The sequence below is a fragment of the Mus caroli genome, unplaced genomic scaffold (genome assembly GCF_978045245.1).
Source record: "Mus caroli unplaced genomic scaffold, Mus_caroli_1 scaffold_15, whole genome shotgun sequence".
In the NCBI taxonomy this organism is placed as follows: domain Eukaryota; kingdom Metazoa; phylum Chordata; class Mammalia; order Rodentia; family Muridae; genus Mus; species Mus caroli.
In genome coordinates, this window is record NW_028227270.1 from 53766565 (window position 1) to 53778826 (window position 12262).

The 12262-nt window shown below is 40.6% G+C and overlaps 1 protein-coding gene across 1 annotated transcript; it reads left to right on the forward strand.

The window, feature by feature from the left end:
- Nucleotides 1-659: 659 nt before the first annotated feature.
- Nucleotides 660-11943, forward strand: LOC110308541 (uncharacterized). The gene is made up of 4 exons (XM_021180978.3): nucleotides 660-749; nucleotides 2524-2650; nucleotides 3079-3174; nucleotides 8555-11943. Exons 1-4 carry the CDS (start codon nucleotides 675-677, stop codon nucleotides 9667-9669), a joined length of 1413 nt encoding a protein of 470 aa, XP_021036637.2. The 5' UTR covers nucleotides 660-674; the 3' UTR covers nucleotides 9670-11943.
- Nucleotides 11944-12262: the final 319 nt, after the last annotated feature.

Here is a 12262-nt window from a genome sequence, read left to right on the forward strand (position 1 = left end):
ACTGTGTAGCCCTGGCAGGCCTGGGACTCACTGTGTAAACAAGGCAGCCTGGAACTCAGAGGTGCCTGAATTTGCTTGCAGTAAACTGGGATTAAAGGTGACCACCACCTCAGGCTGTGAATCTTGAATGTCAAAAGCAGCCTGAGTCCCTGCTTTTGCTCTCTGTCCTTTGTGAGGGAACTTTATTGTGTGCTGGGCACCTGCTCTCAATTACTAAAAGATAAGTTCCTGGCAACTTCCCTCCTCCAGAAAATTGTAAAACTCTTTTGAAATGATTAACGCTTGCTCTGGTTTCTGCAAACTAGCGTATTGCCACTTAGCTGGCAGTGAGGCGGTTCCTCAAATAGCTGTAAACTCCACGGAAATTAAGAACTTTACAGTGAAAATCCGCCTCCCCCTTTAACCTGGGCCAGTGGAACTGGGAAAAGCGGCATCTTACATAAACATTCGGCTCGTTAGCACTGGATACAGTTCGAGGTCTCCTTGTTTCCTAACTAGGTGACACTACATTGCAGACAGACATCAATGTAGAAATTCAGGACCTTTAAATAGTACAACTCACTCTCCTAGGACTCCTGCAACGCCATCGCACAGACTTGTGGGAAATGTAGTCTGCAGCACGGTGACGTCACAGGTCTGCACTTTTAGTAAACAGAGTTCATCTTTTAGTAAGCATGTGCGGCTCTTATCCAAAGCTGGGCCAGACTCTGGTCCTGCTCTGCAATTCCAGTTGGATCTCTGACATGGAGGTTGGTTCAGGGTTTTGTCACCCCAGGGTCTGTGCGGGGTGCATAGGTCCGGAGGGAACAGGGACCGGGTGGATTGGGAGCTGGGAGGAGCTGATTCGGAGGAGCTTTCTGGACAGGGCTGGGGGGAGAGGGCACTGCGGGGGTGGTGGGACTGACCCCTGCGTTAGACTGACAGAATTCAAGGAATGGAGAAGCTTGTAAGTTCAAGGATTGTCTGGGCAGTGTTGGCTGGGTGAAGGTCTTTGCCTGGGCATGGTGATTCTGGGGGTTCACTTTCCAGCTTTCTGGTGGAAGCATTAGCTGGGTCACTCTCACGTGGATGTTACTGGATCGCTCAGTATGTTTAGTCAAGAGATCTGGTCCTTTCTGTACTTTATAGCTGTCTGTTACGGAGTTCAAGACCACTGAAAAAACCTCCGAACAAAACTAGGAATTAAGAGCTAGAACCAGCCGAGCGGTGGTGGCACACGCCTTTAATCCCAGCACTTGGGAGGCAGAGGCAGGCGGATTTCTGAGTTCGAGGCCAGCCTGGTCTACAAAGTGAGTGCCAGGACTGCTGATTACCGAAGGAGAATGGATGTCTGATTACTATTGTTTGCTGTTTGTTTTTGTTACTGTGTTGTACAACAGCTCAGTTGGAAATGGAGCTAGCTTTTAACTATCGCACATGCAATAATAACCCTTGCCTTGCTTCGAGGTGACAGAAGTTGCTAGGTCCCAGGGTCAGAGTTTTGCCTACTGGAGATTGAGGTGTGTGATGTTTCCCCCACTTTCCTGGAAATGAATTGTGAATTTACAGATGGTTCACTTAGATTAGGAATCTCTCGTGGAAAGTGTTTAATTCCTCACTTGAAAGTGGGTTGACACGGATGTTTCCTGAAAGGATATTGAGCTGTTTCTCAGTGGAGGATGAACTAAAATCTCCCTAAGTAAAAGAAGAGATAAAACTTTTGCCTCAGAGGTTGTAAGCCTGAGATCGGAAAATCCTGTCACAAGGTGTTAAGAAAGGACACCAGAGGTGCCCTCGTGTTAACACTGCACACACGCTGCCTGTTTCAGTTGGTCAAACTCTTTTGTAAATGTACAGTTCTGATTTATAGATTTTGTGTACATATTGTCTGTCCAGAATGACTAACCTACTGTTGAACCAAACATCTATGTTCCCCAATAAATTCTCTGTGCTTCTGGATGTCATAGCCTCTTCATTCTCTCCTAGCTGAGAGACTGTAAGTCTGGCCCTGATGTGAAGAAGATTTTTTCCCCCTTCAACATCTCAGTGTTAGATCCTGGTTTTCAACATCATAGCAAGAATGTCTACTGATCCTTACAGTAACATCCCCATCGGAGGGCAGAACAATGCCATCACAGGAGACTCGGAGAGTTGCATTGCCATAGCAAGCCTACATGTGGGGTGAAAAATAATAGAAGCTACCAACTCTCCCTATTCCATCCGAGACGGTGATGTTGAGTGTGTGAACCCCTTTCAGGATGGAGACATGAGCTGGTGTGAGGCCTGATGGCTTAGGGATTTTAGTGATTTGGAGGGAGCATGAAGGTCTGTGAAGGGAACACAGCCCTGTAGACCTGACTGGCACACGGTGGGCTCCTTACCCTGTTCTTTGTGTGTGGTTTTGTGTTTTGCTGCCTTTCAGTCAAACCAAGGGTTTGTGAGCTGGAGACTGGCTTATGACTCTGCAGTTTATTTGTATGTATTTTATTATTAATGCTTTAAATTGATTAATAGTGTGATATCATTCACTTGTCCTTATTTCAGGAAATGCTGTCCTTCCGGGATGTGGCCATTGATTTTTCTCCAGAAGAGAGAGAATGCCTGGAGCCTGCTCAGTGGGATCTGTACAGGGACGTGATGCTGGAGAATTACAGCCACCTTGATTTCCTAGGTGAGGATTGCATCTATCTTCTTCACCATCAATGTCTAGCTTCCCCCTTTGATGCAATATCTCACTGAGTTTTCTATTATATCCTTCCTTTTAAGGAAATAGTGGGGAGACTGACAAATAGCTAAAATTATCTTGCTTTTTCTTCTATTTGTAACCTGTGTGTGTTGGAAGTATGTTTCCTTTACTCGAGTGGGAATCATAGAAAGTTAATGTAAATATTTTGCCGTTGAATTTGTAATGTTTTCCCTTTAAATAAAGGTCAGTATAAGTGCCTCTTCAGTATTCCAATATACCAATCAGAAACAATTAATTTTTTTGATTTTCTAACTTCCATCGTCTCTTTTCTTATAAGCAGTATTCTAGATGGAACCATACTAGTCCCAGTAGAAGAACACTCAAACAGTGTTGTTCCTCTTTCCTACAAACAGGTCTTGCTGTTGCTAAACCATACTTGGTAACATTTCTGGAGCAAAACCAAAGGTCTTCGGGTGTGAAAAGCCAAACATCAGCCACCATTCCTCCAGGTGTGTAGAAGTGAGTGGGTCAGAGGATAGATGAGACATCCAAAGATACTAAGGAAAGCCAGTATTTACCATGAACATTGAGACATTTGTTATGCTAGAAATTATTTGTAAGGTATTGCTTTTAATTTCTTCTGCTATAATGAAAAGCCACTCAGATATTTACAATGGTTAAGGTATCAAGCTTATAGTTCCTCTATGGTAAGCTCTGCTTATATTTAAGAACATGCAAAGTTCTTCATTTTGTTGAGTATACATTATAATGTAAGACACAGAGGGTTGCCACCCAATGCTCGTCAGATAAAGTCAGACTAAATCATTGACTTTTTGGCTATGAAGAACAGGCTGACCTAAAAAGAACTTTTCTTTTTTTTTTTTTTTCTTTTTTTTCTTTTGGTTTTTTGAGAAAGGGTTTCTCTGTGTAGCCCTGGATGTCCTAGACTAACTCAATCTGTAGACATGGCTGGCCTCAAACTAAAAATTCCGCCTGCCTCTGCCTCTCAAGTGCTGGGATTAAAGGCGTGGCCACCACTGCCTGGCAGAGCTTCTCACCCTGAAGGGAGGCATTGGCCTTACTCTTGTTTTGGCTTGGGTGAATTTTAATCACTGCTTCTATTTCCTTAGGGCATTTAGGGCTATTTAAATTATGTATGTGCTCTTGACATAGCTTCAGTGAGTGGTATCTCTGAAGAAAATTATGCATTTATTTTGGATTTTCCAATTTTATGAAGCACCAGTGAGGTATGACCTAATAATTCTTTGGATTTCTCTGGAGTCTGGTGCTATGTCTTGCTTTTCTTTATTCTTTTGATTTTGTTAGATCAGATGTTCTCTCTGTGTCTTTTCCTTAGTTTGGATAAGAGTTTGTCCATCTTGTTGATTTCCTCAAAGTACCAACTCTTTGTTTCATTGATTATTCCTGCTGTATATCCTCTTGGGTATGTTTGCTTCTTTTGTTCTAGAGCTTACAGATGTGCTGTTAAGTTGGTAGTCTGAATGAGATCTCTCCAATTTTTTTATAAAGTCATTCAGTGCGGCGTGCTTTCTTCTTAGGACGACTTTACTTGTGTCCCATTAATATCCATATGTTAGGCACATTCATTTTCATTCAAGTCTAGGAATTTCTTTCCATTTCTTTCTTACTTTCTGCCTTGACCCAGTAGCCATTCAATAGAGAGTTTTCAGTTTCTGTGAGTTTGTAGGCTTTCAGTTGTTATTGAAATCTACCTCTAATCCATGGTGGTCCAATAGGATACAGGGAGGTATTTCAGTTTTCTTATATCTTTTAAATCTTGCTTTGTAACTGGGTATATGGTCAATTTTGGAGAAGATTCTGTGAGATGGTAAGAAGAAAGTGTATTCTTTTATGTTTGGGTGACATGTTCTTTTGTATATATTTTAGGTACATTTGATTCATAACATCTGTTGGCTCCATTACTTCTCTGTTTTTGTCTGGATGACATGTCCATTGGTAAGAGTGGGGTATTGAAGTCTCCCACTATTAATATGTGAGGGTCAATGTGTGATTTAAGTTTTAGTATAGTTTCTTTTGCAACTATGGGTGCCCTCGCTATTGGGACAAAGATGTTGAGAACTGAGATGCCGTCCTGGTGGATTTTTCCCTTTGATGAGGATGAAGCGTCCTTCCCCATGTGTTCTGATTAATTTTGTTTGGAAGTTTTTTTGTTAGATATTACATATTAGAATAGCTACACCAGCTTGCCTTTTGGGTCCATTTGCTTATAAACTAACTCTTTTTCCAACACTTTAGTCTGATGTAATGTGCATCTGTGATGGTGAGGTGTGTTTGTTGTGTGCAGCACAAGAATGGATCCTGTTTTGCATCTGTTCTGTTAGCCTTTTACACTTATTGGAGAACTGATGTAATTGATATTGAGAGACATTAATGACCAAGGATTGTTAATTCCTATTATTTTGTTGTTGGTTGTTGTGTGTGATTTTTAAAAATGCACTTGCTCCTTTTCAGGTCCTCTACCATCTAGGCTCCAAGATTACCTGCTGCTGGTCTTAGCTTTGCCACCAGGCATTTTCCCCTGGAATAGCAATTGCTCCCCACTCCTCATGGCTAGCTTTGCCAAGCCACCAGCTGGCACCTTTCCTGAGAACTCCAGGAGCTGCTGTTCAGGCTCCACCAGCTAACCGCCATGGCTGTGCTCTTTCTCCTCCTGCCTACCTTAATGCCGTGGATGGAGAACACTAGACAGTTTCGTTATTTTAAAACTCAATGGCTGCACGAAGAATTTCCTGCCCTAATCTTATCAACTAGGTCCCTCCATCTTCCTTGGCCTTGGCTTGCAACCGAGGCTACAAACTCTAGGGGCCCCAAGACCTACATGCTGTTGCTTCTTCTTTGCTCCAAAACCTTTTCCAAAATCCTCTTTCTCTCCCTCTTCTCTTCCTCTTGGGTCCCAGAAGTTCCACCTTTTCCTCTTCACCCAGCCACTGGCTTCTACCTCCTTTATTGACACAGTCAGGAATCAATTAGGGGATTGACACCTCCCTCTACATCTCACCTTTTCTGTCCAATAAAAAAACAAAAAACAAAACAGAAAACCCCTATTCTTCCAGATATAAATTGAACAAAACTAAAACAATGAAGTAAATTACACAGTATGAGGTACAAGCGACATCCAGTCCATCAGTTTGTCAATTTAAAGAAAGTACCATATTTCCTAATTGAAAGAACTATGATTCTATCCCTGGATTGTGTTTAGAATTTTAGCCTGTAACAGCACTTGAAAACCATGTCATCTACTCTATAAACTCTCTCTGTGTTAAGCAACTTGAATTTTATTATGAGGCTAAAACTTGTCTTCAACCCCATCAGAAATCCAAGAACAACTAAATATTACCTGAAAATATAGAAGCCCAGAGAATAGCATCTGAAACCTAACCCATTTATAGAGACAGTTGACTGCCTGAACAGTCCCCCATTTTTCAGAATCCAAGAGCTTCTGTCTTCAGTCTTTTGGCCAAGGATCATCTTACCTGACAGACTTTATGCAGAAATTTGAAGGGTTGCTGACCCTGTCTTGGCAATGCACACATTTCTAAACAGCAAGGTGTGAAACCATTGTAAGATAATAACTTCATACACCTGTTTCCTTCCTAACAAATTCCATAACATTCTTTCCTAACAAATTTACATAACATGTTTGTGTTAGTGAATGTCATTTCATCAAAGTGCTTTATGAATTACAAACATATCTTCTAAAATTTTTCCTATCATATATTTAGCAATAAGGATTTAAGTGTACAATAAATTTTCTTTTTTATTTTGATGATGCTCCATGTCTTAGTCAGGGTTTCTATTCCTGCACAAACACCATGACCAAGAAGCAAGTTGGAGAGGAAAGGGTTTATTCAGCTTACACTTCCATACTGCTGTTCATCACCAAGGAAGTCAGGACTGGAACTCAAGCAAGTCAGGAAGCAGGAGCTGATGCAGAGGCCATGGAGGGATGTTCCTTACTGGCTTTCTTCCCCTGGATTGCTCAGCCTGCTTATAGAACCAAGAATACCAGCCCAGAGATGGCACCACCCACGAGAGGACCTCCCCCCATTGATCACTAATTGAGAAAATGCCTTACAGCTGGATCTTGTGGAGGCATTTCCCCAACTGAAGCTCCTTTCTCTGTGATAACTCCAGCCTGTGTCAAGTTGACACAAAATTAACCAGTACAATTGACCCCTCGTCAACTTGACACACAAACACTTTACTAGTAAGCCTCAACCCTTAGTTCTTATTCATCCCCAAGATCTAAAAAACTTTAAAAGTCCCCAGTCTTTACATATTAAAACTTCAATCCCTTTAAAATATCCAGTATCTTTTAAAATTCAAAGTCTCTTAACTGTGGACTTCACTAAAAAACTTCCTTCAAGAGGGAAAAATATAGGGCACAGTCACAATCAAAAGCAAAAATCAATCTCCAATCGTCCAATGTCTGGGATCCAACTCACGATCTTCTGGGCTCCTCCAAGGGCTTGGGTCACTTCTCCAGCCATGCCCTTTGTAGCACACACCTCATCCTCTAGGCTCCAGATGCCTGTACTCCACTGCTGGTGTTGTTCTTGGTGGTCATTCATGGTACTGGCATTATTAACCAGTACCACCTGGGTGACTCTTACACATTACCAAGTCCTGCTGCAGCACAAGGTACAACTTTGGCTATCTCTGGAACACAGCCTCTTTGTGATTTCAGAAAACACTTCCCAGAAGATGTCACCTCAATGATGCTGGTCTCTTCTTAATCACCGCTAATTTATTATCTCCAGTTAACCAGCATCAATAGTCCCAGTAATGCAAAGGTTTTGCTTTAGTAGTTCTGGTATCTTGTTAATCACAGCTGATTCTTTAGCCCCAGCTAACCAGAACCACAGAATCTTCACAATCCAAAATAGCAATGGCCCTGAAAAGAATCTTTAATTTTCCCTCTGAAATTTCACAAGCCAGGCCTCCATCTTCTACATTGTTCTCAACATTATCTTCCAAGCTCCTACACATCTGACAGAGCTCTTAACACCAAATAGATCTTCTAGCTCAAAGTTCCACAGTCCTCCCCAAAACATGGTCTGGTTGTCACAGGAATACTCTACTATGCTGCTACCAATTTCTGTCTTAGTTAGGGTTTTACTGCTGTGAACAGACACCACACTTTTTTATAAGACAGGCAAGTCTTTAAAAAGGTAACAATTCAAATATGATACACCTGGAAACCATGAAGGTATAGAGTAGTGTAACCTGGAAAGAGAAAGCCAATTGTGATTGTGTGTGATTGGACTGTGATAGTTTGTATATTCTTAGACCAGGGAGTGGTGCCATTTGGAGGTGTGGCCTTGTTGGAGTAGGTGTATCACTGTGGGTGTGGGCATAAGATCCTCACTCTAGATGCCTGGAAGTCAATCTTACACGAGCAGCCTTTGGATGAAGACATAGAACTCTCAGCTCCTCCTGCACCATGCCTGCCTGGATGCTGCCATGCTCTTTGCATTATCGATGCTGGTTAGCTGGAGATAATAAATTAGCGGTGCTTAAGAAGAGACCAGCGTCATTGAGGTGACATTTTCTGGCTTAATGCTGTTACTAAAATGATCTAACAACTTACTTAGCTATTTAACTTTGAAAACTATGACATTATGTCTATGTTCTATTTACTTCTGCAGCTATTCCAGTAGAAGAATAGATTAGTTCACCTACTACATTTTTTGACTTATGTTCAGTGCCTACAACTATTGAAATATACTCTAGATTTGCAGTTATGGTTAAATATGTATAAGTAAAGGTCACTATTCTAAAGATAAGGATTCTAAGTATGATGAATATTTCTCACATTTTGTTCATATGTGAACTCTTGCTCAACAGGAACAACAGGCAATGAATTTAACAATCACAATGAGGCCATTGATCACAACTCTCTAAGTATGCAATGCCAGAGAATTCATACAGGAGAGGAACCCTACTACTTTGAAGACTGTGGTAAGGCCCTTAGTTCTCAGGCAACACTTTCTGTACTCCAGAGACGTTATAGTGGAGACAAACCCTACAAATGTAAAGAATGTCATAAAACACTTAGCAGTCGCTCATCACTTTTAATACACCAGAAATATCATACTGATGAGAAAACCTACAAGTGTGAAAAATGTGGCAAAGGGTTTTTCCGTTCCTCAGATCTTCAGCATCATCAAAAAATTCATACTGGAGAGAAACCATACAAATGTGAAGAGTGCGACAAAGCCTTTCTTCATCACTCATATCTTAGGAAGCACCAGGCAGTTCATACTGGAGAGAAACCCTACAAGTGTGAAGAGTGTGGAAATTCATTTTACTATCCTGCAATGCTGAAGCAACATCAAAGAATTCATTCTGGAGAGAAACTTGACAAGTGTGAAGAATGTGGGAAAGTATTTTCCTCTGCTTTCTTTCTTAACCAGCATAAGGGAATTGATTCTATAGAGAAAAGGTACAAGTGTGAAGAGTGTGGCAAATCCTTTTGCTATCGTTCATACCTCAGGGAACATTACAGAAGGCATTCTGGAGAATATCCCTACAAGTGCGAAGAATGTGGAAAAGGGTTTTCCCGTTCCTCAAAGCTTCAGGAACATCAAACAATTCATACTGGAGTTAAACCTTACAAGTGTGAAGAGTGTGGGAAATGTTTTTCCTCTTTTACGTCCCTTAAAAGACATCAAATCATCCATTCTGAAGATACTCCCCATGAGTGTGTAGAATGTGGCAAAAGGTTTTCTAGTTCTTCCCGCCTTCAGGAACATCAGAAAATTCACACGGAAGAGAAGCCATACAAATGTGAGGAATGTGACAAAGCCTTTCTTTATCACTCGTTTCTTAGGAGACACAGAGCAGTTCACACTAGAGAGAAACCCTACACGTGTGAAAAGTGTGGAAAATGTTTTTCTTCCTTTACATCCCTGAAAAGACATCAAATCCATTCCATAGACATTTCCCATGAGTGTGTATAATGTGGCAAAAGATTTTCTAGTTCTTCCCACCCACAGGAACATCTAGAAGTTCATACTGGAGAAATCATACACATATGAAGACTGTCACAAAGCCTTTCTTTATCATTCATTTCTTAGGAGACTCGAGGAAGTTCACAGAGAGAAACCATAGAAGTGTGAAGAGTATGGGAAATGTCTGTTCTTTTCTTCAATCCTTAAAAGACATCAAATAATTCATTATGAAGTCAGTCTCTACAAGTGTGGGGAATGTTTAAAGCTCCTTGTATGCTATCTACTCTTTTTTTATAAGTTCTTTTTTTTTTAAGATTTATTTATTATTTATTATATGTAAGTACACTGTAGCTGTCTTCAGACACTCCAGAAGAGGGAGTCAGATCTCGTTACAGATGGTTGTAAGCCACCATGTGGTTGCTGGGATTTGAACTCCGGACCTTCGGCAGAGCAGTCGGGTGCTCTTACCTGCTGAGCTATCTCACCATCCCTGCTGTCTACTCTTAAGAAACACAAATTTGTTCATTTTGAGAGGAACCATACAAATGTGACCAATGTCGGAAAGCCTTATCTTTTGTAATACTTCCCTATTTGAGCACAAGCTAAGTCATACTGGAGTGAAATTTTCCTAGTTTGAAGAATATACCAAAATATTTTACTCTTAATTTACAACTGAAAAAACATTAAAAATTTTCAATGGCAACAGAAACCATAGAAATGTGATCAATGTGGGAAAAAAATCCTTTTCCATTGACTATTATCTGATTCAGCATAAAATGGTTCATATTGGAGAGAAACATCAAAATTTGAAGAGTTAGAGCTTACATTCCAAAATATTCATACTGTAGAAAAACCATACAAGTGTGAACAGTGTCTCTTTGCAGGATCTTACTGCTGTGTACCCACCAAGTTAATTATTTTGAAATGTTAAGTAGGTAATATCCACCAGGAAAATGCTAAGAATGTGATTAGAGGACAGTAGAGATGTTACTTTGATGTAATCTTTCCACCACTCTATAAAGCAGTGGGTTTGGAATGTACTTTGATAAATTTCTTTCTTCTGTGACTATCAGTACACCATGAAATTGTTACCATGCTGTTACATTGTTGTTTAGGTTGCCTGAATCTGAGTACTGGGCCATGGTATAGCTACTGTTGTTTTTCCCAGCAGGGTCACCCAAGCGCCTGTAATAATGTCTCTTATGGGTTTTGTAAGAAGTTCCATAAACTCACATTTCTCACCAAGATGGACTTTGGTGAAATGATCTGCATTGGTGCCTGCCAGCTTGAGGTGAATGAGAATTAATGTTTGTATCCCCAGGAAGTGCTGAAAGAACAGGTTGTCAGTCATGTTTGGTTCCAGAACAGAGAATCTCTTATCTGCTTTAATTAAGAAAGTAGTGTGTGAGTGTGTGTGTATGTGTATCATCATCATTTTCATAGCAACAAATTCACATACTGTAATAGGACCAAAGCAAATGTCACATACTGTGATAAGGACCAAAGCCAAATGCACTCACTGAGCATAGATGATACATTTGATTATTGTTGGGACCTAGGTAAAATATTAAAGCCTAGAGGGAACGTTATGGCCTAGGTGAAATGTTAAAGCCTAGGTGACAGTTACCTGGCATTATAAGGAAACTTTATCACATGTTTCTGCTGCTATTAGGAAATTTTCTAATGTGAAGATTGATTAAATATTCTGTTATATTCTCTGCTCTTGGAAACCAATCACTATAGAAGTCAGTAGAACTTTTTGTGTAGTTACCCGCAATAAACTTGGACCTGAACCAACCATCCAACAGCACTTCCTGTACCTCTGTATAGGTTGTTGTGGTATAAGCTGCTCCTGGGATAGACCCCTATGTGTGAGATATAAAAACTTTATAATACTATTTTGAATTATACATGAGTAACGTTTAAGTTCCCAAGACCTCCCGGGGAACTGACATCTTACTTGGCAGAAAGAGACATGCATGTGGGTAACTGACATCCTGGTTGCCAAGTTAAGACATGAATGTTAGACCAAGTAAGTCCCTGACACAGTGGAATACTTCAACCAATGGGAGCAGGATAAGTGCACAACAAAGACATGTTCCTAAGGAAACCCCCATCCCTAATTCCTAAAGGTAAAATAACTTGGCACAGATGTTTGTAGATTTGGGCTTAAAAATCCTGTAAGATCTAAACTCTATGTCATTGTTCTATTCCCAAATCTGGACCATGGCCCTGGTCAGTCAGTCCTTGGGCGTATGCTCAATAAACTATCTTTGTCTGTAAGATTGGTGTTTGCTTGGTTTGTGAGGCTATGCCTGGTTGACGACTATGAAAACTTGTATGTATGCAGTTCTTCCTTTATTCTTGATACATATACCCAACATTACCTCAAATTTTCTCCTATGGGTACTTTCATTTGCCAGTAATGAAGTAAAGACAGAATTTTCACTTTGTGAACTGTGGCTATAAAATCCAGTGCTGCTAACATAGGGTATTCCTCTGTAATGGCTGCTTTCATAGGTCTGGAGCTATCTATGTATCCTCTCATGAGTGTAACATAGTAAACATTCTTCTTCAGCTGTGAACCATGGGAATATAAGGA

What these genes read in the sequence shown, in the direction of transcription:
- LOC110308541 (XM_021180978.3), top strand. Translation starts at nt 675, where the DNA reads ATGTGCGGCTCTTATCCAAAGCTGGGCCAGACTCTGGTCCTGCTCTGC. An exon ending in CAGCCACCTTGATTTCCTAG is followed by an intron (nt 2,651 to 3,078) that starts GTGAGGATTGCA and finishes TCCTACAAACAG; the next exon opens with GTCTTGCTGTTGCTAAACCA. An exon ending in ATCAGCCACCATTCCTCCAG is followed by an intron (nt 3,175 to 8,554) that starts GTGTGTAGAAGT and finishes CTTGCTCAACAG; the next exon opens with GAACAACAGGCAATGAATTT.